Source organism: Aethalodelphis obliquidens, unplaced genomic scaffold (genome assembly GCF_003676395.1).
Source record: "Aethalodelphis obliquidens isolate GAN/ISIS:26980383/991018 unplaced genomic scaffold, ASM367639v1 scaffold11, whole genome shotgun sequence".
NCBI classification, from domain to species: domain Eukaryota; kingdom Metazoa; phylum Chordata; class Mammalia; order Artiodactyla; family Delphinidae; genus Aethalodelphis; species Aethalodelphis obliquidens.
In genome coordinates this window covers 15,384,910-15,412,158 of record NW_020837955.1, presented here as the reverse complement: position 1 = coordinate 15,412,158, position 27,249 = coordinate 15,384,910, and the positions used below count along the sequence as shown (strand labels likewise).

Here is a 27,249-nt window from a genome sequence, read left to right as displayed (position 1 = left end):
TTAGATTTCAGTGTGGTCTTCTTACTTATCCTTGAGTGAATTATCTGAACTCTCTTTTCTTTCATTGTTGCCTCTGGCTTCTAGGCTGGGCTGTCTGATTGAGGTAAGTTTGGCGTTTGGATTCTGTGTCTGAATATTTCTACCTGTATCTTCATAAGTCAAAACCAAGCATAAGTAATTTTTATTTTTGGCTGCGTTGGGTGTTCGTTGCAGTGCGCAGGCTTCTCATTGCAGTGGCTTCTCTTGTTGCGGAGCACGGGCTTTAGGCACATGGGCTCAGTAGTTGTGGCGCACAGGCTTAGTTGCTCTGCGGCATGTGGGATCTTCCCGGACCAGGGCTCAAATCTGTGTCTCCTGCATTGGCAGGCGGATTCTTAACCACTGAACCACCAGGGAAGTCCCAGCATAAGTTATTTTTGAAGGATACATTGTATCAATTACACCTTTTCTTGCTTTCATTTTTGAAGATAATCAAGAAATGTCTTTCTATGTCGACAGCTCTACTTTTGGAAGAAAGAAATGCATTAAAAAAATAAGTCAGGACTTCCCTGGTGGTGCAGTGGTTGAGAATCCGCCTGCCAATGCAGGGAACACGGGTTTGAGCCCTGGTCTGGGAAGATCCCACATACCGCAGAGCAACTAAGACCGTGTGCCACAACTACTGAGCCTGTGTGCCACAACTACTGAGCCTGCGTGCCTAGAGCCCATGCTCTGCAACAAACCACCACAATGAGAAGCCTGCGCACTGCAACGAAGAGTAGCCGCTGCTTGCTTGCAACTAGAGAAAGCCCGCGCGCAGCAACAAAGACCCAACGCAGCCAAAAAAAAAAAAAAAAAAGTCAGTTTAATATTTTACCAAGACGTTTTAGAGCAGGATTCTTCCTGTTAACTGTGGACTTCCTAAGGGCTCTAATAAAGTTCCTGGTATTGTTGATGGAATTTTATGTGTAGGTGCATATGTACATTTTTCTGGAGGAGAGATTATATAGTTTTTATAAGATTCTTAAAAATGTTAGTGATTCAGAAAAGTGGAGGCCCACAGATAATGAATGACCTCCCACTGGATTAAGCAGTGGCATTTTCACATTACCCTCTCCCTGCTCACTTCCTCTAACTAGGAACACCTGTGGCTGTCATGACTTCACACTATTCTCCTTCTCCTCCTTCCTCTTTAATTTTTTTCATCTCTGCAGTGCTTTACTATTGTCTGCCTCCCCCTCCACCTCTTCATGTTTTTCAGTGCTCTGTCTTAAATTCTCTGCTTGTTCCTGCTCTTGCTTGTCCCCCTCTTAGCAGTTTGGTCTCCTTCTGCAGCTCAGTTCTGTTCTCTGTTTGATATCTGCTCCCAAGCCTGCACCTCCAGATCTGAACTCTGTTCAGTCTCCAAGCCCCCAGATCCAAGTGCCTGCCATCTATTTGTTTTACATAAAGAATACAATCCAAGATTTTTTTGATGGTGATTTTATAAAAAGAGCAAGTATTTTTAAAAAAAAAATATTTATTTTATTTATTTATTTTTGGCTGTGTTGGGTCTTCCTTGCTGTGCACAGGCTTTCTTTAATTGCGGCGAGCGGGGGCTACTCACGTTGTGGTGCGTGGGCTTCTCATTGTGGTGGCTTCTCTTGTTGCAGAGCATGGGCTCTAGGCACGTAGGCTTCAGTAGTTGCAGTACATGGGCTCAGTAGTTGTGGGTCACGGGCTCTAGAGCGCAGGCTCAGTAGTTGTGGGCACGGGCTTAGTTGCTCCGCGGCATGTGGGATCTTCCTGGACCAGGCTCGAACCCGTGTCCCCTGCATTGGCAGGCGGATTCTCAACCACTGCGCCACCAGGAAAGCCCAGGAACAAGTATTTTTTGAAGAAGATAATGCAATTTTATTATCATCAATAGTGTACTCCCAAAGACATTTATTTCGCATGGAGTTTCTCAACTGGCACTATCGACATTTTAGGTCAGATAATTCTTTGTTGTGGGGAGCTGTCCTGTGCATTGTATGATATTTAGCATCCCTGGTCTCTACCCACTAGATGCCAGTAGCACCCTTCCCCGAATTGTGACAACCAAAAATGCCTCCAGACATTTCCAAATGTCCCCTTCATGGGAGGGGGCAAAATCAATCCCTGATGAGAACTACTGATTCAGCACCTACTTATTAATGGGCATTATTTTCAGCAGTCAGAATCTTACCCATTGTTCAAAGCCCAGCCTAAACCCTACCTCGTCTTCAAAACCTTCTTTGGCTAACCCAGACAGATATAGCTTTTCCTTTGAACTCTTATTGACATTACTAAAATGTTGACATTTAATGTGATTTATCATAGATATTTGCTTCACATGTATTGTCTTATCGCTGTAGCTAGTTTCTCTTCTGGAAGACAAAGGCCAGACTTAATATATTCGTGGCCCCCGTCTTCTTCTCTTCCCCCCAGTAATGACTGCCTTGCATCTAGTAGGCATTTAGTAAACATTCGCTGGTGAGAGGTGTAGTGGTGGTAAGAACATGAGCTTTGCATTCAGTTAAGCTTGGATTCAGTTCCTAGCCTTTTTTTTTAATTAAAAAAATTTTTTTTAAATTAATTAATTTATTTGTTTTTATTTTTGGCTGTGTTGGGTCTTCATTGCTGTGCGCGGGCTTTCTCTAGTGGTGAGCCAGGGCTATTCTTCATTGCGGTGCACGGGCTTCTCATCATAGTGGCTTCTCTTGTTGCAGAGCACGGGCTCTAGGCCCGCGGGCTTCAGTACTTGTGGCACGTGGGCTCAGTAGTTGTGGCTTGTGGGCTCTAGAGCGCAGGCTTAGTAGTTGTGGTGCACAGGCTTAGTTGCTCCGCGGTATGTGGGATCTTACCGGACCACGGCTCGAACCCGTGTCCCCTGCACTGGCAGGCGGATTCTTAACCTCAGTTCCCAGCCTTAATAGCTGTATATCTTAGGGCAAGTTTATTTGTGTAGGCTTCACATTCTTCACCTGTAAAATAGCAAGAGCATTACCTCATGCACAGGTTGTTGTGAGGGTAAATGAGGCAATATACATAAAGAACTCAGAGCAACACCTAGCACAAAATATGCACTTAGTACAGGTAGCTGTTACTGCCATTAAGATGATTTAATGAACTGAGATTAGAGCAGGAGGACAAAGTGATGTGTACTTGGTAGAGAGTAAACAATTCTCCCTCAGTTTAGAAAATAATAAGTATAGATTTCTCTAGCTTTTGGGTGGAATGTTTGCAGAAATAAATATTTATAAATGTGTTTAATGCTCCTTTTTCTCTTTCAGCCTAGGATTCCTCTGAAGGATCCAGAGGTTTCCTGTTGTCCACCCAGAATTTTCTCTTTTGTGGGCCAGGTGCCATTACCACTCACAGAGAAGCTTGGACTTGCAGCTTGCTTGCTGCATGTTGAATTGTGAAAGCCAACTAATCCTGTGACTTGACTGACGCCTCTAGCCCCACTCAAGTGGGTGACATCTACAGACTCTGCCTGCTGAACCAGTGCTAGCGACTCTCTCTCTTTAAAAAAAACGTTATGGGGAAACCACTAACCAGCCAAATCGGCGTAGACAGCACAGTAAATGAGTAGAACCAGGCAGACTCCTGTGCTCATTCCATGTATTTGTTTAGGCAGATTCTATTTTTAAAATATTTGAAATCTGTGCTCAACTGCCAGTGATTTTTTTAAAAAGTGCTGTCAATCCTGGTGGATTGATGTTATTTTTAACTGATAGCTTGGGCTTTTCTCTATTTTGATAGTTTTGGGAGATGTTTTGGTTATTGTTTCTTGTTTATTTGTTGTTTGTGTATTTTAAAAGGTAAAAAATCAAAATGGGCTCTAAGCCAGATGTCTTTCCTCTCTTTTTCACCTTAAGCTTTGGGAAAGCTCTTTAACTTATGAGGCTTTACTCCTCAATACCTATTTTTGTACAAAGAATTTATAGCTTTCCTGGAAATTCTTTTATTATTTCTTGGGCCTGAGATTGTAGGTATTTGGCCTGCAGTATCAAAAAAGGAGAATTCAGAATGATACAATATTTAAACAAATAATATTAAACTGTGGCCCTTCTTCCCTCCCTCCATTCTCTCTCCTTTCCTCTCTTCCCCTTTCCTCAGTGATGTCAAAATAGTTGTGTGGGGCTTCCCCGGTGGCGCAGTGGTTGAGAGTCCGCCTGCCGATGCAGGGGACGCGGGTTCGTGCCCCGGTCCAGGAAGATCCCACATGCCGCAGAGTGGCTGGGCCCGTGAGCCATGGCCGCTGAGCCTGCGCGTCCAGAGCCTGTGCTCCGCAATGGGAAAGGCCATGACAGTGAGAGGCCCGCGTACCGCAAAAAAAATAGTTGTGTGGTTGCTGAACTCCTTTCCTTCATTCAGTTTCCTCTCGCCTAAAACAGCTCTGGTGCCAGGGTGGTGCCAGTACTTCTGTGACAAATCACTGGGACTCAAGGAATATCACCAACAGCTTACTTGAGACTTGCTGAAACTCCTGTATGTAGTGGAAGCTCTGGAGAGGGACTAGGATGGGGCTGGCTTTATGGCCAGGACAACTCTTGATGGGTGGGATTATATTGCATCCTTCTAAGGGATCAGGTGTGCAGGCTGGACCGTCTCCTGAGAGCCAGCTGGAGTCAGAGGGAGGAAGTGAGCATCAGTCTCCACAGGGCTGAGAGATTTAAAGTAGACAATGGTCTTATTTGGAAGCAGTTGTGGTTTATCACCCATGTTCAGGGGTGGCTGCTGGCCCACCCCTCTCCTTGTCAAGATGGGCATAGGGAGTAGTTTGGAGATGGGCTGGAGCTTTGACCGTGTTGGGATGTTCACATGTGTTTGAGGTGAGCAGTGGCATGGCTCTGATCTAGTGTGAGAACTCACTGCCCAGAGAGCAGCAGGGCAGGTGGGAATGTTAGTCTGTGCCTGCTCTGTTAGGTGTGTAACCTTTTTCACCCTGTGTGCCAGAACTGAGTCAGGCCTCAGTGGGGGGGCAGTTGCCCAGCAAACCATGACTTGCTGACCTATTTTTAAACAGTTGAAATGCTGTGGTGTTGCTGAAACAAAAGATGAGTCTGGGGAGCACAGTTTGGTTTTGCATCCGGATGTCAGTCCTGGCTTCCGTATTTTCTGTTTCTTCTGCTGCTGTAACAGCAGTAGTAGAGAAAAATGTAAAATTTGGCTGTCCAACTTGATAGATTGTGAACAATAGATGGTTAGGAGTATAAAACTGCTCAGAAGCCCCTTTCTCTAGAGCAGTTTTATATAATTCTTAAAAATACTTATTAGCAAGTTCATTTGTGTAGGGTTCTTCTTCTTTTTTTTTTGCGGTACGCGGGCCTCTCACTGTTGTGGCCTCTCCTGTTGCGGCGCACAGGCTCCGGACACGCAGGCTCAGCGGCCATGGCTCACGGGCCCAGCCGCTCTGTGGCATGTGGGATCTTCCCCGACCGGGGCACAAACCTGTGTCCCCTGCATCAGCAGGCGGACTCTCAACCACTGCGCCATCAGGAAAGCCCCTAGGCTAAAGTGTGTTCTCCCTTAACTTGATACTTGCTTTCTTTATTTGTCTAAGTGTCTCATTCCGTAGTGGTGTGGTCTGTTAAACATGGTCTGGCATAGGTGGAGAGAGCAGAGCAGTGACCTGATACCTCCTTGTCATTGAGTTTGTTCTGTGGTTCTGTTTAAGGGAGGTAGCTGAGATTTAGGAGACTTTCTTTGGTTGAATGCAACTGGTAATCCAGGTTCGTGTTCCAGGGCTGGGGTGGTGAGAGATGTCTGTCACATGCTTTTATATAGCTTGCCTGCTTGGGCAGTTTATTTGGGTATTTGGGTATGTGTGTTTCATTAAAGTATTTATTAAATATGATTTCCCTTGCTGTAAGGGTATGATAGGTCTTTTCCTTCTTTTTTCTTTTTTAACAGAAGCTGTGAACTAGTTGGAATCCAAATTTGAGAAATAAACAGAGTAACCTTCTGCCTTATAATATGTAACTATTTTAATCCTGCGGAATCTTTGCAAAAACAAAAACCCTTTAGCATTTGCTCCAGAAGGGTACTGTTGCCCTTCTGACTTGGTGGGCAGATATTTTTGAGCCAGTATTTAACAATTTTTAAAATCTATAATATTTTAAAACTCTGTTTTCTATGTTTATTTTTTGTGTTGGAACAATCTCTTTGGAAATGCCTCTTGTTGCTTTTAAAATTTCATTTCTTTCTGGGGTCAGTTGCAATGGGTTTTGATGTGATATCACTATGGGGCAGTGTATTTATGCCAGAGGGCTCAAGCATAAAAAATGCAGACCACTTCCTTGATTCACATCTGTACTGGGCGAGCTATACTGGTTGAATCAGTGAAAACCATGGGCACTGGAGTTTCTAACCTTTTACAATGGTTGACTTTTGCACTGGGACCAATGAATCTGGTTTGAAAGACTCCATTGCAGCAGTGAATAGAGGATTAGGTGATACTGATTGTACCTGAGTGCCAAAACACATTAAAGGAGGTGGTATCTGATCATAACTGAAACCGCAGTTGATCCTCCACAAGCTCGTTACCCTGAATGTCTTTCCAGAGTTAGGAATGACGAGGGGGTACCCTTGGGAAATGGAGTAGTATAGGGTTAACTGTTGACCACTGGGTGTTCCAGAGGTGGCTGTTTTGCTGGCTTGTAAGAAAGCCAGTGGTTCCAGAGTGTCAGAGCAGGGCCATTCTCTCCTCTGGAACAGCAGTGTTTCTGTTCAGCTTTTCTCACAGAAACCTGTGTTAGGATACGGTTTAAAACACTGCCTTCTAGGAGAACCTGTGGTCCCAGAGTGACTAGCTGTGTGGCCATGCATAACTGGGGAAGCCATCTTGGGAATGACTTCTCTGGACTTTGTCTGCTTCCTTCATACAGGGCCTTGCACAGATGCTTGAAACTGATGGCTCTCATTCTGAAGTCTTTTCTAAGTAGAACTCCTTTCCCCAGGAGAGAGCCTCATCCCTGCCCTCCTGCATCTGGAAGCCTTGGTACTGAAGACAGGACCTTGATCCAAACTGGATACTAGCAATTGGCAGGATTGCTCTAGAATTTGGGGAAGATTTGGGTTTCTAAGATGCACAAGCTTTTCAGACCAGTAGTAATTAATCCAATCTAAGACTCACTATAGGAGAGCTGGCTTTCCTAGACAGGTAATGCTGAACTCCTTCCACAGGTGGAGAGTGGATGCGTGGGCTAGCAAGGAGGTGGAGTAAGTACTTAATAGCCTGAGTGCTTGGGTTACCATGGAAACTGGAGTGTGCGTGGCCACAGCAGGTGCTAAAGAGCCATTGAGCACTCCCCCGGACATGTTTGGGGACCAGCAGAACTGGTTGGGAAAAACACTCCTGCCCCAGGGTCCTTTCTTCATAGCAAGGATTGCCTTTTTGCTATCCCCAAGCTTGCTCAACAAGAGAAACAAGGTTTCTTAACTGTCTAACCATTTTTTATTTTTCATTCTTATTCAACTATATCATATATATATATTTATATATATATGTAACTGTAAAGAAACATATGCGTTGTTTTTCTTTTATATTCATGTAATATTCTGAAATTAAATTTCTTTTGTTTCATATCTATAGGCTTTGACTGGTCTCTTAATTCACATTTGACTGATGGATTATTATTATTTTTTAATAAAGTTATTTTATTTTATTTAGTTTTGGCTGCGTTCGGTCTTTGTTGCTGCGTGTGGGCTTTTCTAGCTGTGGCGAGCGGGGGCTACTCTACGTTGCAATGCGTGGGCATCTCATTGCGGTGGCTTCTCTTGTTGTGGAGCATGAACTCTAGGTGCGCAGGCTTCAGTAGTTGTGGCTCGTGGGCTCTAGAACGCAGGCTCAGTAGTTGTGGCACACAGGCTTAGTTGTTCCGCGGCATGTGGGATCTTCCGGGACCAGGGCTCGAACCCGTGTCCCCTGCCTTGGCAGGCGGATTCTTAACCACTGAGCCACCAGGGAAGTCCTTGATGGATTATTTTAAAGAGAGGTTGCCTCTTAAAAATTTTTTTTTGAGTTTAATTGAGCTATTATGATAGAGGTTGCCTCTTGTTCTGAGGAATATGAAATCTAAGAAAAGTGCGTCTTTGGTTTGTTTTCCAGCTGGGTGGGTGGGTTCAGGGGGAGTAGGGCTTTTGGCTGATAGGAAATGGGATTGGAACCTCCGGGAATTTTGAGCTTCCTGATTTCCCTTGGCTGAGTCTAGAATGCTTTGCACAGATTTTAGTTTCACACATAATCTTTATTTCCTCGTTTAAAAATAAGGAGTGATATTTATAGTAACAGTAAAAACCAAGTGACATTTTCATCTAGGCCAGCAAGTTGTAGTGTTTAGACAACTCTGGTTGAAATGTTGTTTCTGCCACTTATGTATATGGGCTTGGGCATGTTCCCTCCTCTGTAAGGTGGGGATAACAATGTCGTCTCAATGATGCCATGCTCTCAGAGGTAAGGACTTAGCGTAAAAGGTTTTAATCTGGAGTCTGTGATTGTGCTTCAGGAATCTTTTGCTCCTGTAATTCTATGTAAAATTTTGTGTATGTTTGAATTTTTCTAAGGGAGAGATTTCAGAGCTTCCACAAGAATCCCAGAGGAGTCCTTGACCACTAAATACTGAGAACCACTAGCCTTACACAGTGCCTGGCAGATGGCAAGTATCCATTCAATGTTAATTCTTTCTCTCTCTGCCAAGGATACATTTTATAATCAGCAGCTTATTGATGCTGACATAGTTATTTTTGATAACAAAGGAATTACTTAAATTCGGAATAGAAATAAGAACTCTGCTGCTGTCTTTGCTCCGTTACCTGCCCATGTGCTCCTCTTGAGCTGTGTTAGCTCCCTAGGTGCTGCTCAAACTGTCCCTTTTCTCCTCATCCCCTGAGGACCAACTTGTATTATTTACTATAGAAGAAGGAGCCAGTTCTGTTCTTTTAGAGTGAAATGTGGAGTGACTCTTAGAGATAGTACACGGGAAACAAGAGTAATGCAAAAGAAAAAGGGGTGGAGGGACAGGAGTTATTCTGGAAAACAGGAAGAGGATCAAAATGCCTGGTACAGTGCTGAGCACATAATCATTAATAATGAATCACAGAAAGGAATGAAGAAGCAGATGTGCATTAAACAGTGGGAAGTGGGACACTTCCCTGGCAGTCCAGTGGTTAAGACTCTGCCATTCCAACGCAGGGGGCGTGGGTTTGATCCCTCGTTGAGCAACTAAGATCGCACGTGCCGCGCGGTGTGGCAAAAAAACAAAAACAAACAAAAAAAAACAGTGGGAAGGGGTGATGGGAAAAGAGAGAACTGGGAAGAAAGAATCTTCCGTAGTTTCCCCCCTTCCAGGGCTTTTGTGCCCTGTGGCGGGCTGCCCACTTTTGCTGCCACTTACATTCCTGAGTTAGAAGCACACTGCATGGGGCGGGTAGGAATGGTGAAGAAGCCTGAGCTCCAGGCTAGAGGGTCATGATGGGACCATCAAGCTTGTTTAGATGCTTCTTTTAAGTCCCAGCCTCTTAATTTCCCCATAAAAAGCAAAAACAGAAAGCAAAAATTAGGGTTGAACAATGGCCAAGTTGTTCATTAATATCTTATCCTTTATCTGCAGCATCCAATGCCCAGATCCCCAGAGACTTCGACCTTGGAACCAGCATGGAGGTTAGCAGGAGGGGCCCTTGGTGTCATTGTTAGCTTTCCCCTTTTATTCCTGGAAATCAGTCTTTTCAATGCCTCGGTACTGAGGAATGCTTAATTCAATAGAGCCATACTGGTGGGCAACAGAGAAGGGAAACAGACTGCCTTAAAATTGTGAGCACAGAAGCCATTCCTCAATGTCATTGTATAGAAGTGGGGGCTGCTTTTAAGAACTCGTCCTGTGCATGTACTTCCCAGTTTTCCAATACTGGAAGAGGAGTATAGTATGGACTCTAAGGAATTCATGTCTGTGAATGAGAAATGAATGCCACAATTTATTGAGTGCTTATTATGCACCAGCCTTTGTACTAGCCAATTAATTCCTTGTCTCATTAAAATCATACATCTCTGAAGTATTCTTACCTCCAATTTTATAGTAAAAGACACATATGAAGAGTTTAATGTATCTGTTGTCAACTAAAAAGTGGTAGAGTCAAAGTTAACATGCAGGGCTGCCTGACTTCAGGAACCGTGGTCTTATGCAGGGGTTACATACCCCAATGTCTACAGGAGCCAGGAAGGAAATGTAAAGTCATGAAAACGACAACCACTCAAGAGATTTAAAAACACGTGGGAGCCAAATGCAAGTCCTCCATGGTTGGGATCTGGTCCATGAGCCCCACGTGGCATCTGCACACTGCTGTGCTGCTTCTGGCTGGGTCCCAGTTCTGCACAGGACGTTCTCCAGAGCTGCTCAGTGTTGGCTCTGGGATGACAGCAGCTGTGTGCCTTCCAGGAATGGTGTCCAGACACAGGAGGGTGGGCGTCTACTGAAACACACTTCCCTGCACCCCCCGACTGCTGGGCACTACTCAGGGAGAGTCTCCTCATTTCTTTGCTCTCCCATATGCACTGCCCAATATGGTAGCCTCTGGCCACATGTGGATTTTGAGTACTTTAAATGTGGCCATTCTAAACTGAGATGTTCTCTCAGTGTGAAATGCACTCAGATTTCAAAGACTTCCTAAGAAAAGGAAAATATAAAAATGTCTCAATAATTTTTATATTGACTACTTCTTCACATTTTGGATATATTGGGTTAATAAAATTATACCATTAAAATTAATTTTATCTCTTTATCTTTTTAATGTGGCTGCTAGAAAATATTAAATTACATGTATGACTTTTATTACTATTTTCCACACCCCCTGGGGCTCTAATCCTAGTCTGTCCTTTCTCCCCCAGAACCTATTCCTCAACTCCATCAACTTTGTGGCCACATCTTCTCTTTTCTTTTAGTCCTGAGACTGCCCTGGAGAGGAGAGGGGAGGACAGAGGAAAAGCAGTGACAGATTTATCCTTTGGCTTCTCTGGGATTGGCTCCTGCCATTCATGGCTGGCTTTGGGAATCCTCAGTGTGATCCAGCTCACAGGTGTGTACCAGTGGGCTGCCGCCCTGGGGGCAGTGGGGTTCCTGCAAGGGGACTTTGTCAGGGTGTATGCCAAGCATTGCCTCTCTCCCAGAGGGGTGCTGCCGTTTAGTGTTTGTTCATGTTGTGATCCATCAAAATATTTTTTAAGTTAATGAATTCACTGTAGGTGGTGTGTGTGTCCTGTATTTTCATATGGATGAAAATGTAGCTATGAAGTGTGGAAACTGAAATTTGTGGGTATTAAGAAGGCTTTTTTTTTTAAAAAAAGGTTAAATATAAGGCTACCATATAATGCATCAACCCCACTCCTAGATATATACCCCAGAGAAATGAAAACATGTCTACACAAAAACTTACGCACAAACCTTCAAAGCATTATGCATCGTAGCCAAAAAGTGGATCCAACCCAAATGTCCATCAACAAATGAATAAACAAAATGTGGTATAGCCATGCAATGGACTATTATTCAGCAATGGAAAGGAATAAAGTACTAATATACTGTATGACATGGATGAATCTTGAAGACATGCTAAATGAAAGAAGCCAGACACAAAAGATCACATATTGTATGATTCCATTGTTACGAAATATCCAACATAGGCATATCCATAGAGACAGAAAGTGGATTCATGATTGGTTGCCAAGGGCTGGGGTGGTTGGGAGGAAATGAGGCATAACTGCTAATGAGCATGGAGTTTCGTTTGCGCATGATGAAATGTTCTAAGATCAATCGTGGTGATGGTTGCACAACTCTGAATATATTAAAAAAATTTAATTGTACTTTTTTTTTTTTTTTTTTTTTGCGGTATGCGGGCCTCTCACTGTTGTGACCTCTCCCATTGCGGAGCACAGGCTCCAGGCGTGCAGGCTCAGCGGCCATGGCTCACGGGCCCAGCCGCTCCGCGGCATGTGGGATCTTCCCAGACCGGGGCACGAACCCGTGTCCCCTGCATTGGCAGATGGACTCTCAACCACTGCGCCACCAGGGAAGCCCTAATTGTACATTTTTAATGGGTTAATTGTATGGTATATGAATTATATCTCAGTAAAGTTATTTCATTTTTTAAAAAACCCACTGGAATAAAACTGACAAGGTCTAATGAAAAGAAAAAAAAAAGGCTTTTTCTATTCCTAGATGCAGAGAACTACTGAAAGCAGAAAGGGAAGCTGTGCTAATCAGAAAAGGAGAGAAAACATTAAAAATGTAACCTCCCTCCTCCATGACCCACTGTCCTGGGCATAAGGACCCATTAGTCATTCTGTTCAGCTTGGGAGGCCCAGGGCCAGAGCCTTCTGCCTCTCCCTGATGAAAAGCCCCTGGGATTTAGTGGAAACCTCATGCCCCAGTAATCCAGGCTTTATGAAGTCCTTGAATGTAGCTGAAATTGACCATTAATGAGGGGTCTTGTACTGCAGCCACTTCTTGAACACTTGCTCTGTGTATTGCGTTGAATGAACCAGGAAAGAGGAGGAGAGTGGAGAGGAGAGGATAGTCCTCTTCTTGGTCTCTGCTTCCCTCTCCCAAGTCTGCTCTTTCCAGAGGAATCTGGAAACCATCTGGTTTGGAGGAAAAGGGGATATATTTAGTCTGAAGCAGAGACAGACATAGAATCAGAGCCAGTCAGATCTGTTTGGGACTTAGCAGTAATGGTGCCCCCTCAGGGTCCTTGTGAGGAGGGAAGGGGGTCTGAGGACACTAGGTTCCCCACGCCCGCTTCAGCCAGGGAGCTCCCTTGTCTCTGGCTTAGAGTAAGATTTTTAAAAATCAGTCCTGAAAATCATCGAACTAGCTCACAAACGACGTTTTACAGACAGAAACAGAGATTTGGAAAGATGGTGACTTGGGGCTGAGATGATCCATCCAGTGAGTGGCAGTGAGAGGCAGTGCGGAGACTTGAAACCATCTCTCTTTTAAAATCAACTCTACTAAGTGTACTGTTTGATAAGTTTCGACAGATGTATACATCCCTGTAGCTCACGCCCCAATTAAGAGGTATGACATCCCCATCACTCCAGATAGTTCTCTTGTTCCACTTTACAGTCAGTCACCCTGTGCCTGCCCCAGGCTACCATCTCATTTCTATCACTGGAGATTATTTTTGTCACTAATCCCATCTCCTAAATTGTAGTTAGTGTGTTGGCTCTGCCTCCTTTCACTCCCTGGCTGACTGTATCTGTTTTGAGGTGGAGGAGGGAGGACCCTTGTTTCTGGGGCCCATGGCAGGAAATGAGAAGAGTGAGGCTTTTGGAGACCTGAGTTCCTTGAAGGCAGGAGCTGTTCTTCATATTGTTTCTACAATGCCTCATACAACACCTGGCACCGTGGAGGCTCTTAGTAAATGTACTGAACTGGATCAGACCTGTCCAATAATAGAAAGATCATCTGTTGGAGACGCTGTTTGGTTCCTTCCTGCATGAAAATGTGCTGAGAGTGGTGGTGCCTGTCACTAAGGAACACAGGAGAACTTGAGCTTTCCTGCCTTGAGCGATAGATGCAAGGGCAGGAGCTGTGTCCAATCATCTGGGTTCTGCCCCTGTGACACAGTGCACTGGGAGAGACAGTGGATTCTAATGTGATGTGGGAGGTGGCAAGGTAGAGCTGAGTGCTGTCGAAGCAGAGAGCGGGGCACAGAGTCCAGCTGAGAGATTTGGGGAAGCTTTTCTGGAGGGCACATGAGAGACCAATCATGGTGCATGTGATATAACTGCTCTGAGTGAGAGGATGGAGTATACGTGGCCCCTGAAGTTGCTGTCATCATAAGATTCTATAAGTAATAGGCTTGTTGAATGGCCATAAGTGCCCACAGGTAGCCACACAAATTTGTAATTTGGGTCAGAAGATGGCCTGATTTTCTCCAACAATGTTTTGCTTCCTGGAAACAGCAATGGAAATGCATGGATGGTTGGAGGTGAAACATTTTGGGCCCTGCAGACACGAAGAAAGGCAGAGGGGCAAGGAAGCATCTGGTGTCTGTGAGAGCCATGGAAAATAGCAAGTGTTGCAACACAGAGCACAAGTAGAATGCATATGTAGCTGGTGGGAGTGTTATATTTGTTCAGCCACTTTGGGAAAAATCGGCAGTGTCTGCTAAAGCTGGCCACCTAGCCTGTAAGTAAGTTATTCCACTGATATGTCTAAACCCAACAGAAATATGCTCACCAACAGTCTCGTACTGGAAGGACCCAAATGCTCATCAACAGTACAATGGACAGATGCGTGGTGGATGTGACAGGTGGAATAAGGCCACCGCCCAGATGTTCACATCCTGTGAATATGTTATCCTACATAGCAAGGCGGAATTAAGGTTGCAGATGGATTAAGGGCTTAATCAGCTGACCTTAAAGAGATTATCCTGGATTACTAGGGTGGGCCAAGTGTCATAAGATTCCTAAAATGTGGAAAAGGGAGGCAGAAGGATCAGAGTTGGGGTGATGTGATATGAGAAAGAGTCAACCAGTCATTGCTGGCTTTGAAGATGGAAGGGGCCATGAGCCAAGGAATATGGGTGGCCTCTAGAAGCTGGAAAAGGCAAGGAAATAGATTCTTCCCTCAAGCCTCCAGAAAGAATGTAGCCCTGCCGACACCTTGATTTTAGCCCAAGGAGACCCATTTCTGATCTCTGACCACCAGAACCGTAAGATAATAAGTCTGTGTTGTTTTAAGCCACTAAATTTGTAATTTGCTACAGCAGGAATAGGAAAGTAATACAGTGGAATTTTGAATACTACACAGCCATGAGAACAAATGATCTATAATTACGTATAACAATATGGCTGAAGACCAGACATAAAAGTGCATACCATATGATTTCATATATATAAATACAAAAATGAGCAAAATGAATCTATGCTACTAGAAGATAGAGTGCTCACTCTCGGGTGGGAGTGGACGGTGGGCAGTAATTAATGGCAAGTGGGAAAGAGGAAGTTCTCAGGTGCTGGTTACAGAGTTGTGTTCAGTTTGTGAAAATTCATTGAACTGTACACTTATGTGTGCTTTCCTCGATGTATATTATACCCTAATAGAAAATCTGTGTGTGTGCGTGTGTCTAGTCCAGATCAGCCTGGACTAGATTTTGAGGGGCATGAAGGAAATTATTTTTAACTGTGTACTAATGATTTAAGGGTTTAGCTCTTAGAGAGAAGGTGAAAAGACTGGGGCAGGGAGGCCCAGGGACACTTCCTGGAGGTATTGCATAAAGCAGAGTATGTGAGGATGGGGGTCTGGGGTGCTGTGGAGCAGACGTGGACATCTTGGTGGCCCAGAGTTCAGTCATCCCGTATGTATTTATTGGGCTGGTGATGTTTCATGGGGAGTCCTCAGGGATGTCAGAGTCATGGGTGGGTGGATGAAAGGGTGGGACTAAGTGGTCCAGGAAGGTAGTACTGATGGAAGTGTGGCATTAGATGAGAGGCAAAGGAGAAATTGAGGCTCTGGGGGATGGGCAGGGTGGGTAGAGTGTGTTTTGGGAGAGCCAGGCCACACTTAAGGCACTATTTCCCCAAAACGACTTTTAGGTGGTACTTTGGAACTCTCCAAATTTTATAGTGTTTATTTTAATGTGCAACAGAAAAATATAACTTGTATTCTGTCTGAATTTATAGATTCTTTAGGGCCAGGCTAAACTGTATATTTGTTTATTTATTTACTTTTGGTTGTGCCGGATCTTAGCTGCCACAGGAAGGCTCCTTAGTTGTGGCTCCAGGGCTCCTTAGTTGTGGCCTGTGAACTCTTAGTTATGGCATGCATGTGGGATCTAGTTCCCTGACCAGGGATTGAACCTGGGCCCCCTGCATTGGGAGCACTGAGTCCCATCCACTGCACCACCAGAGAAGTCCCTAAAGTGTATATTTGAACTAGTGTCAAATTTAAAACTGTTGAGTAAGAAATAGAAAAGTGGCCTGCCTATGTGACAGAAATACAGAGGTTTGCTATGACTGAGGTTTGGTCAGCATTACTGTGGGCAAGGTGGTGAAGGGGAAGAGAATAGGGTAGTTTCAAGTATCGGGAGAATTTCTCCACAATAGAATGGGGGTCACAGGATGGAGTGGGTGGCAGGGGAGAAGGTGAGACCTGACATAGGAGCTGAGAACAGGCCTGGTGGCTGAGCGGGGTTTTGTAGAGCAGTGGCTCTGAACTTGACCATCAGAATCACTTGGAGGATGTGTTGCAGCATTGCTGGCTTTTCCCCTGGAGTTTCTGATTCAGTTGGTCTGTTTACATTTCTAACAAGTTCCCGGGTGATGCTGATGCTGCCGGACCAGGGACAACCCTGAGAACCGCTGATGTAGAGGTGGCAGTGAGTGAGCACTTTGTGACCCACCAGTCGTGGGTGTGGAATGCAGGGGCTGGAGGGGAGGGGCAGCTCACTGCGGGAAGGGGAGGAGTAGGTGTGTGGAGTGCGAGACACCTAGGCAGAAAGGCAGACTCGGTCTTGCCTGGAAGGGTGCAGAGTGCCTAGTTGGTGCCAAGGGTTGGGGGCCGCCCAGGAGGGCCACAGCTGGAGCTGGTCCTCCACAGTTAGGGAGCCTGATTACTCAGCTAAGGCACCTGCAACTTAGCAATAATGTGGGAAAAGAGAAGCAAATCAAGAGCCTCTGTTGGTGCTCAGGGGAGGCCACCTCCTCTAGTTTTCCTGGCACTTTGATCAACTCTGAGAGGAAGGAAACCAACTTCTATTGAGCACCCACTGCACCTGAGGAGTTTTATATGCCTTATCACATTTAATCATCAAAATCCCATGATTTTGATGATTAAATGTGATAAGGCCCTGGGAACTGAAGGGACATGCTCATTGTTGTCTAGACAGACCTGGGATGCAATCAGCCCTGGGCCTGGCTTGTCTAATTAAACCTCCCTGCTGCTTTCCCTGCGCCAATACTATCATTTGAACATGCAATAAATATAAAACCAATATTTAATCATTATAAACAATTGTGAAATATTTTACGTGTTTTTGCATTCAGTCTTCAAGATCTAGTATGTTATATACACCTACAGCACATCTCAATTTTGATAAGCCACATTTCAAGAGCTCAATAGCCACCACATCTCACTACACTACTCCCCTGAGCTGCCTTCTGGGATAAGACCGTCCAGGTACATGTGCCTGTAATCACCATTTCGGCCACCAGATGGCGCAGGTGACCTTCCCCCGAGTTAATGCCTTAGCAGTTAGCGATCAGGTGGGTGGGAACCACTCTTCAATCTCCGTCTTTAATTTATTTGTTTAAATTTTAGCCAGAAGTAAGCTGAAAAGATTCCATTATAAACTTACTCTAGAAATAAACACATGTAGCTGGGTCCATGTGTGTCTGGGGCAATTGAATAATTGGGAGTTCTCCAAGTTAATATCCATGTAAAATATGTTTATTAAAGGATAAGTAGTAAAAGCATGCTAATATAAAGCTTATACATATGTTAGTAAAACAATAGTAATGGTAGCAATTGTTTAGAACTTAGGCAAACGAAAGACATTTTTGGTGAGTATTTTCTCATTGACATTCTTTAGAACTGCAGGTATATGGTGATAATAAAAAGCAGATCAACTATTAGTTGATAATTTTTTAAAACATCTTTATTGGAGTATAATTGCTTTACATTGTTGTGTTAGTTTCTGCTGTATAACAAAGTGAATCAGCTATATGTATACATATATCCCCATATCCCCTCCCTCTTGCATCTCCCCTCCCTCTCACCCTCCCTATCCCATCCCTCTAGGTGGTCACAAAGCACAGAGCTGATCTCCCTGTGTGATGCAGCTGCTTCCCACTAGCCATCTATTTTACATTTGGTAGTGTATATATTCCATGCCACTCTCTCACTTCGGCCCAGCTTACCCTTCCCCCTTCCCCATAGTTGACAATTTAAAAAATCTTCTGTGGACAACTGACTCCCTTGTGGCCTGCATCCAAGGGGAGCTGGTCCAACCATCACACCCTTGGTCTACCAGTGGTACCTGCTATCCTGGGGCTTTTGTTCTGTTTCAAGTATGGGGAAACTGAGCATAGTGAGGCAACTTGCTGCAATTCACATCCCATGGGTGTTGATGGCCGACCTAGAACTAGAAGTCAGGTGCTCTGGACTCCCTGTTCAGTGCTCTTTTCGCTGTGCCATTCTGTTTGAGACGTGGCAGTTGCAGCCATACTGTTTCTCATATCCCTTTGTACATGAGAAAAAAAAAACCTGAGCTTGACACAGTGGCCAAGAGCCCAGCCCCTGCAGTGCCACTTCCAGGCTGGGCCCAGGGGGGCTCAGAAGATTGTTGAGTGAATGAGGAAAAAAAGGAAAGAAATGCCCTCCAGACATTTTAGAAGCTTACCATTCCTGGAGGTGAGGGAATCAGTCAGCCAGCCGTCTGGTGGCAGATTGATTATACTGGACCTCTTCCATCATGGCGGGGCATCAATTTGGTCCTCATTGGAATAGACACTTATTCTGGATATGGATTTGCTACCTCTTCCTGAAATGCGTCTGCCAACCCAACCATCTGTGTGCTCACAGCAAACTTCATTCACTGTCCTGGTATTCTTTCTACATAGTATTGCTTCTGACCAGGGAACACATTTCAGAGCAATGTAAGTGCAGCAACAGATTCATACACATAAGAATTCACTAGTCCCACCACATGCCAACCCAGAAGCAGTTGGCCTGATGGAACTATGGGATGGCCTACTGAAGACTCGGTTATGTTACCAGCTGGCCTGAAAAGTTGGGGTTCTGTCTTACGGGATGCACTATGTGCTTTGAATCTGTGGCTGTTTCTCCGCAGTAGTCAAGGGGTGGAAATGGGAGGGTCTCCTCTCACTGTTACATCTAATAACTTACCTGCAGAATTGTTTCCCCCTGTCTGTGTAACTTTGAGTTCTGCCGGTTTGAAGGCCTTAGTTCTGATGGCAGAATGCTTCCGTCAGGGGACACCACAATGATTCCATTGAACTGAGTCTGCCACTTGGCCATTTTGGGCTCCTCAAACCAAAAAATTGGAAAAATTGGGTGCTGCTATGCAACGGGGCAGAACAACTATATCTGCAACTTTGGGGCACTTCTTAGTACTTCCACATAAATTGTAGAAGTTAATGGAAAACTATAGCAACCAACAAACGATGGGGCCACTGAGGATTCAGATCTTTCAGCAATGAAGGTTTGGGTCACTCCGCCAAGTAAAGGACCCTGATCAGCTGAGGTATTGGTAGGCAGCGAAGGGAACCTAAATGAATGAGTAAAGGAAGAAGGAATTTATGAATATCAACTATGGGCTTGCGACCAGCTGCAGACTGGGGACTCTATGTAGCAGCCATGCACATTTTTTTCCTTTACTTGCTCTGTGTGTTTGTTAGTGTATTAACTAATTTCTTTGTTCTCCTCTTTTCTTCTTATTTTATATATGGATATTATTGTAAGTTCACTTTACAAATGTACTCAAGGGGGACTGGCATTGAATTTGAGAAGTAGTCTAACCCTTTCAGGGATGGAAACTGTGACTGTTGGCCGGACATGGATACAGTGACTCTTGGGACTTTGTCTATATGCTTCAACTTATATAAAAGGTCTAGAAGAGGTAAATCTATAATCAAGAGAATCCACAGAAAGTAGATTAGTGTTTCCTAGGGCTGGAGGCAGGGCGTTGGGGGAAATGGGCAGTGAGTGCTGATGAGTCAGGGGTTTCTTTCTGGGGTGATGAAAATGTTCTAAAATTGAGTGTGGTAATGGTTGTGCAATTCTGCAAATATACTAAAAAGCCACTGAATTGTACACTTTAAATGGGTGGATTGTATGGTACGTAAATTATATCTCAATAAGGCTGGTTTATGGGCTTCCCTGGTGGCGCAGTGGTTGAGAGTCCGCCTGCAGATGCAGGGGACATGGGTTCGAGCCCCGGTCCGGGAAGATCCCACATGCCGCGGAGCGGCTGGGCCCGTGAGCCATGGCCGCTGAGCCTGCGCGTCCGGAGCCTGTGCTCCGCAACGGGGGAAAGGCCACAAGAGTGAGAGGCCTGCGTACCGCAAAAAAAAAAAAAAAAAAAAATAAGGCTGGTTTTAAAAAAAAAAGATATTCAGAGAAAAATCTTCGCCCTGCATTTGTTCCCCCACTTCCCCATTCCCTCCTGCAGCAGTATCCATTATTATCAATGTATTGTGTGTGCTTCTGGAGATGATACACAAACACACACACACATAGCGTAGTTTTTATATAGGTTGGTAGTGCACCATACAAACTATTCTGTACTTGCTTTTCTTTTCTTGATTCTTTGAGCTACTCACAATCCTTGAATTCATTGCTTTTCTCACTTAATTTTTAAAAAATTATTTAAACTTTATATATTTAAATTATATAAATTTTAATTTTTTTAAATATACCTTGGAGTCCATTTCACATTAGTACACAGAGAGATGCCTCGTTCTTCTTAGTGTCTGCACAATATTCCATTGTGTGGGTGCATCTGGTGGTTGGCTGAATAATGGCCCCCAAGAAGGTAGCCACATCCTAAGCCCTGGAACCTGTGAATATTACTTTTATGGCAAAAAAGAACTTTGCCGATGTGATTAAATTAAGGCTCTTGGATGGGGAGAGTGTCCTGGCTTATCTGTGTGGACCCTAAATGCGATCACATGTGTCCTTGTAAAGAGGGAGATTGAAGATTTGACACCAAGAAGAGGAGGCAGGTGATCACAGAGGCAGAGTGATGTGGCCACAAACCAAGGGACGCCAGCAGCAACCCCACCAGATGTTGGAAGAGGAGAGGAAAGAATTCTCTCTTAGAGTCTCTGGAGGGATCACAATCCTGCCATTGCGTTGATTTCAGTCCAGCGATATTAATTTCAGGCTTCTGGCCTCCAGAACTATGGGAGAATAAATTTCTGTTGAGTTAAGCCACCAAGTTTGTAGATTTTGTTACAGCAGCTATAGGAAATGAATCTTCACACTGATGGATATTTAGATTATTTCTAATCTTTTGCTTTGCAAACAATGCTGTATTAAGTTGCCTTGAACATATGTCATTTCACATGTGAGTAAATCTATTAGGTAAATTATAGAAGTGGAATTGCAGGATCAAAGAAATACAATGTTCTGCGTTCGTAATTTAGTTCTGCTGCTCGTGTCCAAAGAGCATTAATTCGCTTTGGATCCATGGGGCAAGTTCCCCCATGGAACTTTCCCCAGTGTCATTCAAGACCCAGCTTAAAAGATACGTTCCCCAAGAAGCCTTCTTCTCACAGACAGAGCTCTTTGCTCCACGGCTGAACTCCCACAGCACCTTGAATGCATCTCTCTCTCTGATCAAATTGCACCGTGTTTATATGACTGTCTCTCTCGGAGATGGTGAGCCCCTCCTGCGAAGGGCCTGGGTCTAATTCACCTTTGCATCTCCCAGGCTTGGCGCAATGCCTGGAACATAGCAGGGCTCAGTAAATAGATGGAGAGCATGGAAGAAGGAAAGCTGCCTCTATCGGGGGCTGAGGATAGATGGCTGTACTAGGAGGTCCACCCTGACTGGATAACGCCAGGGCTCAGGCAGCTCAGGGAACTAGGCAGAGAGTTCTGGAATTGTGCATGCTGCCATTGCACTGCAGAAGATAGAACCGTTCCCTGAACCTGGAAATCCATCTGTGCAGGTTGTATATTTTGTATATTTGAGTGAACGTGAGGCCAATGATTCACTGTGAGGGGGGAGAACAAACCTGAGGACGGGCGAGACGGGGAGTCCCTGGGTTTCAGCTCAAATAGGAAAACCTTGGGTGGAGGTGTCAGTGGGCAGACCTGACCATTTCTGGAATCTCTTACTTCTTTTTTTTTTTTTTTTTGGCTGTGTTGGGTCTTTGTTGCTGCGCGCAGGCTTTCTCTAGTTGTGGCGAGCGGGGGCTACTCTTCGTTGCAGTGCACGGGCTTATTGCGGTGGCTTCTCTTATTGTGGAGCACAGGCTCTAGGCACGCAGGCTTCAGTAGTTGCGGTGCATGGGCTCAGTAGTTGTGGCACGTGGGCTCAGTAGTTGTGGCTCGTGGGCTCTAGAGCGCAGGCTCAGTAGTTGTGGCGCACGGGCTTAGTTGCTCCGCAGCATGTGGGATCTTCCCGGACCAGGGCTCGAACCCTTGTCCCCTGCATTGGCAGGCAGATTCTCAACCAGTGCACCACCAGGGAAGTCCCTCTCACTTCTAAGGAAGCCCTTTCTCAATCTGCTGCATTGGACCACTTTGGCAAATGTGGGAGAGAAAGGCTGTGCACCAGGCCTGCCCTGGGAAGCCAGCAGGGGCCGTGGGGATGAACCACCTCTTGTCCTGAGAACCCCTGCTTGCTGTCCACACGTGGCTATCAGCTGGCTGTGTGCATTAGATTTCCACAGACTTGTTAATGTAGCTTCCTCCTTTCATGAAATGAATCTGGAGGTTTAGCTCTCAGGTTTTAGGATGAACCACGTGTGGAAATCGCTTTCTTCTAACACCCAGTGCTGGCAAAGGTGCAAGGAGATGGGGGGGATGACTTTTTTTCTGAATGGTAGTTTGGCAATAAGTATCAAGCCTTAACATTTTCCCTTTGTATTATCATTAATTTTTTTTAGATGTGATGATGTGGTTATGATTTAAAAGAGTCCTTTTTTTGTAGAGATACATACTGAAATATTTATGGGTGAAATATACGGCATCTGGGTTTTGCTTCAGTATAATCCAGTGGGGGTGAGCGGCGTGGGTGGGTGTAGCTGAAGCAAGCTTGGGTTGATTATTGCTGAAGCGGCTGGATGAGGGGTTCAGGGCAGTTCATTATACTGTTATCTCCATATTTATATATTAGAAAATTTTTCCATAATACAAAGTTAAAAAATAAAGTCCCCTTTGACCCAGCATTTCTGCTGTGGCGATGTCAGTCCAGCCTGTATCATATCTCACCGGGCTTTTCTGTTTTCATTCTTACCCCTCCTGGTCCAGAAGGCTTGAGCCTTGTTTGAGTTCCTCGAAGCCCTCAGGGCTCCCCCAGGCCCTCTGGGTCAAGGGCAATCTCTTGGCTGGCTGGCTGTAACCACTTCTTTCTCCAGCCCATCTCGGCGCTCTCTGCCCACCTGCCACCTAGGCTCTCAGATCCCAGAGCCTGCAGGTCCCTCTGGCCTCAGGGCCTTTGTCTGGAAGCTCTCCCCTCCCCCAAGCCCTTGTCCCCATGGCAGCTGCTCTTTATCCAGTGTCAGGGTGAGCGTTGTCTCAGGGACACCTTCTTGGACTCCCAGCAGCGTCACACTTCTCTGTTAATCCCTCAGCATCCACATGGTTCCTTCACAGCTCTCACTACTCTGGGTGATTATTATAAACTCTGGTGATTCTTGGTTTTTCAGTGATGTCTGCCTCCCTCACTGGACCATGAACTCCTGGGGAGTGGCTGTGTGGCTCACCATCACATCCCAGAGCCAAGCACAGGGGCTGGCACATAGTAGGCATTCATTATTTAATGAATAAATTAATGCACAAGGAGGGCACATATTGGGAAAATCTTGGATGAAAAGAGTGTATGACATTCTGGGCAAAGCCTGCATGTTACATTTGGCTTGCTGAGAAGGCACAGCTGGAAATGTAAGGTGGGGGCCAGAGCACAGGGGCCTGCCGGCTACATCAAGGGGACTGGTTTGGATTGTTCAGATCCAGGCGCCATCGAAGGTGGCAAGTGGAGGAGTGACGTGTGCTCCAGGCAGCCCCTTTGGCCGTCCATGGTGGGAAAGGAGAGCCAGGGGGCCGGCAGACTGGATGGGCTAACACTGGGGTCCTGAATAGGATCATGAGGCCTTGAGCTGAGATCAGGGTGGTGGCAATGGGGGTGCAGGAACAGAGTCAGTGTTTGCGGCAATTAATCCAACCCAGCAGCTCTCAGCCCTTCTTCCCTAAAGAAACAGCACATCTATACAGGAGGGATGGGAAGAGAGCCCCAGAGGGGCCTGGTGGCGATACAGTGTGTTCCACAGACACATCTTGGATCACTAAGAGTTTTGCAAATGGTCCCTCCAGAGGCGGTCACCAGGAAACGATGATACAGCCCCGTGGCTTGGGGCAGGGCAGGGCCCTCATCCCTCTGGCCAGGAGCTGTGGAGATAGCAGGGCCTGGCCATGGTGAGTGGAAAGTTGGCTTGTTACGCAGGAAATCTCTCTGCAGCACTCCTTCATTTAGGGCTTGACTTGGGGCCAGTGGAAGGAGCTTGGGAGACCCTGGAGCCTGAGAAGCCACTTGGGCCTCTGCAGGCCTCCTGGTTGGGACCTCAGCTGGACCCGGAAGGGGCTGCCATTCTCGATGAGCAGAGATGGCGAGAGCTGGGTTTGTGTTGCCCATCAGGAACGGGTTGCCCTGGGACCTGCCGCACTTCTGCTGTCCCAGCACGTGTGTCATACTTTCTCTCCGTCCCACAGGAGGCTCATAATTGGTCGCAGAGATGGAGAGCAGGGCAGCAAGTCACCAGCTCTTCTCCTCGTGGGAAGTCGCTGTGGGGAGGTTTTGCCGAGCAAAAACCTATATAACATAACCGGGGACTTCCCTGGTGGTCCAGTGGTAAAGAATCTGCCTTACAATGCAGGGGACGTGGGTTTGATCCCTGGTCAGGGAACTAAGATCCCACATGTTGCAGGGCAACTGCTGAGCTCGTGCACCTCAACTAGAGAGGCTGCGTGCCGCAAACTGCAGAGCCCACGCGCCCTGGAGCCTGTGCGCCACAACTAGAGAGAAGCCCGGGTGCCGCAACGAAAAAGATCCCTCATGCCTCAACGAAGATTCTACGTGTCGCAACTAAGACCTGACGCAACCAAAAAAAAAAAAACAAAAACAAAGCCATACACACGCGCACACACACACACACACACACACACACACACACACACACGTGTATATATATATGTTCCTATATTCAGTGTGGACTGAATGGTTACTCCACACCATGCCCAGTGCCCGGCTCTGTAAATGTTCCTCGTTTCATTGGAGCTAGGTCCCCTTTCTTTCTCTCCCACAGAGCTCTATTCTTGTCTATTCTTATACAAGACTTCACATCGTAATAGAGATATTCATTCACACGTTTGTTTGTTTCATATCTGTCTTTCCTGCTAGACTATACACTTCATGAGGGCAGGGAGGGGTCTCTTTGCCCCCTCCTGTGGCTCTGGCACCTAACACACTGCCTGGCATGTAGTTGGCATGCATTAAGTATTTTTTGGATGGATGAATGATCCTCACAGCAGCCCAGTGAAGCAAGTACTATTATTTTCCTCATTTCAGGATGGGCAAACTGAGGCATAGAGAGGTTGGGTCATCCAAGCCACAGAACCAGGAGGTGGCACCAGCGTTCAGACTTACACAGTGAGTAGCCCAAGTGGGGGCATGTGGCCCAAGTTTGGCCAATAAAACTCAGGCTGGGGAAAATGTGACCCTTGTCCTTTTTGGCCCTTGACTGTTGGGATATGAGACTAAGGCTGCTGATGGCTGTGATTCTAGCCTAGTGATGCAGCTGGTCTGAGGGTATGGTGTCAGAGAGAAGCAAAGATGAGATAGAGAGAGATGAAAACCAGTACATGTGCTCTGAAGCTTAGGCTGGCCTGGCTCACATCCCTTGTCCTTGTGATGGAGAGCTCTTATGAACGTGATGCTCAGACCCATCCCCACTGTCGGTGTAGTGGAAAGAGAGCTGAAGACTACTTGGGTTTTGGTTCCAACTCTACCAGTCACTCAGTGTATGACAGAGAATTTCCTCACCATCTCTAGGTCTCAGCTTCCTCAGCTGTAAAATAGGCATAATCATTTCCAACTCGTAGGATGGAAGTGTGGGTCCTGAGAAAGACTTAAGGTTTGGGATTTGGTGCCTGGTATCCGGCAATTGCTCGGAAGTGTTAACTGCCTGCTTCACCCTTGTAGGTGGCTTTTGGCTACATGTAACAGAAAACTCATCCAGGATCAGCTTAAACAATGAGGGCTTATAGTACTCCCACTATGGAAAACAGTATGGAGTTTCCTCAAAAAAAAATAAAATAGAACTACTGCATGATTCTGCAATTCCATATTTGGATATTTATCTGAAGAAAATGAAAACACTAACTCGAAAAGATAAATGCACCCCCATGTTCCTTGCAGCATTATTTAAAATAGCCAAGATATGGAAACAACCTGTGTCCATCAAAGGATGAATGGACAAAGAAGATGTGGTATGTATATACAATGGAATATTATTCAGCTATAAAATAGAATGAAAACTTGCCATTTGTGACCACATGCATGGACTTTGAGGGCATTATGCTAAGTGAAATAAGACAGAGAAATACAAATACCGTATGATCTCTTATATGTGGAATCTAAAAAAACCCCAAGACCTCAATCTCATAGATATAGAGAACAGATTGGTGGTTGCTAGAGATGGGGAAGGGGGACTGGTAGGGGTAGGGTGAAATGGTGAAGGAGGTCAAAGGGTACAAAGGCTCTGGACGCGCAGGCTCAGCGGCCATGGCTCATGGGCCCAGCCGCTCTGCGGCATGTGGGATCTTCCCAGATCGGGGCACGAACCCGTGTCCCCTGCATCGGCAGGCAGACTCTCAATCACTGCGCCACCAGGGAAGCCCAAGAAAGTAAATCTTAAAAGTTCTCATCAGGGCTCCCCTGGTGGCGCAGTGGTTGAGAATCTGCCTGCCAATGCAGGGGACACGGGTTCGAACCCTGGTCTGGGAAGATCCCACATGCCGCGGAGCACCTGGGCCCGTGAGCCACAAGTACTGAGCCTGTGCGTCTGGAGCCTGTGCTCCGCAACAAGAGAGGCTGCGATAGTGAGAGGCCCGCGCACCGCGATGAAGAGTGGCCCCCGCTCACCACAACTGGTGAAGGCCCTCGCACAGAAACGAAGACCCAACACAGCCAAAAATAAATAAATTTAAAAAAAAAAGTTCTTATCAGAAGAAAAAGTTTTGTAACTATGTATAGGTGACAGATGTTGACTAGACTTATTATGATCATTTCACAGTGTATACAAATACTAAATCATTACGTTGTTCTCCTGAAAATAATATAATGTTATATGCCAATTATACCTCAAAAAACAAATAGTAACAATGAGGGCCTTTATCACTGCAATCCACAAGAAAACCAGGGGCAGGGCCGATCCAGGGTGGTGAATTCAGAAGCCCAACAGTGTCATCAAGGATCTAGGTTCTTTAGGTTCTTTCTATCTTTCAGCTCTGCCCTTCTCAGAGT

General features: G+C 45.6%; 1 protein-coding gene and 1 long non-coding RNA gene across 3 annotated transcripts in view; both read left to right on the top strand.

The window, feature by feature from the left end:
- ARHGAP19 (Rho GTPase activating protein 19) overlaps window positions 1-4,195 on the top strand; it is a 54,631-nt gene extending 50,436 nt beyond the window's left edge. For both annotated transcript variants that reach the window (XM_027112181.1, XM_027112182.1), the window contains exons 12-13: window positions 85-103; window positions 3,273-4,195. In XM_027112181.1, coding sequence (XP_026967982.1) covers window positions 85-98 — 14 coding nt within the window. In that variant the 3' untranslated portion in view covers window positions 99-103; window positions 3,273-4,195. The remainder of the gene's footprint in view (window positions 1-84; window positions 104-3,272) is intronic.
- A 3,955-nt stretch (window positions 4,196-8,150) lies between these two features.
- Window positions 8,151-25,694, top strand: LOC113623257 (uncharacterized). The gene is made up of 3 exons (XR_003433859.1): window positions 8,151-9,646; window positions 10,868-11,055; window positions 25,294-25,694. It is a non-coding gene; the product is annotated as an uncharacterized LOC113623257 (long non-coding RNA).
- The last annotated feature ends 1,555 nt before the right edge of the window (window positions 25,695-27,249 follow it).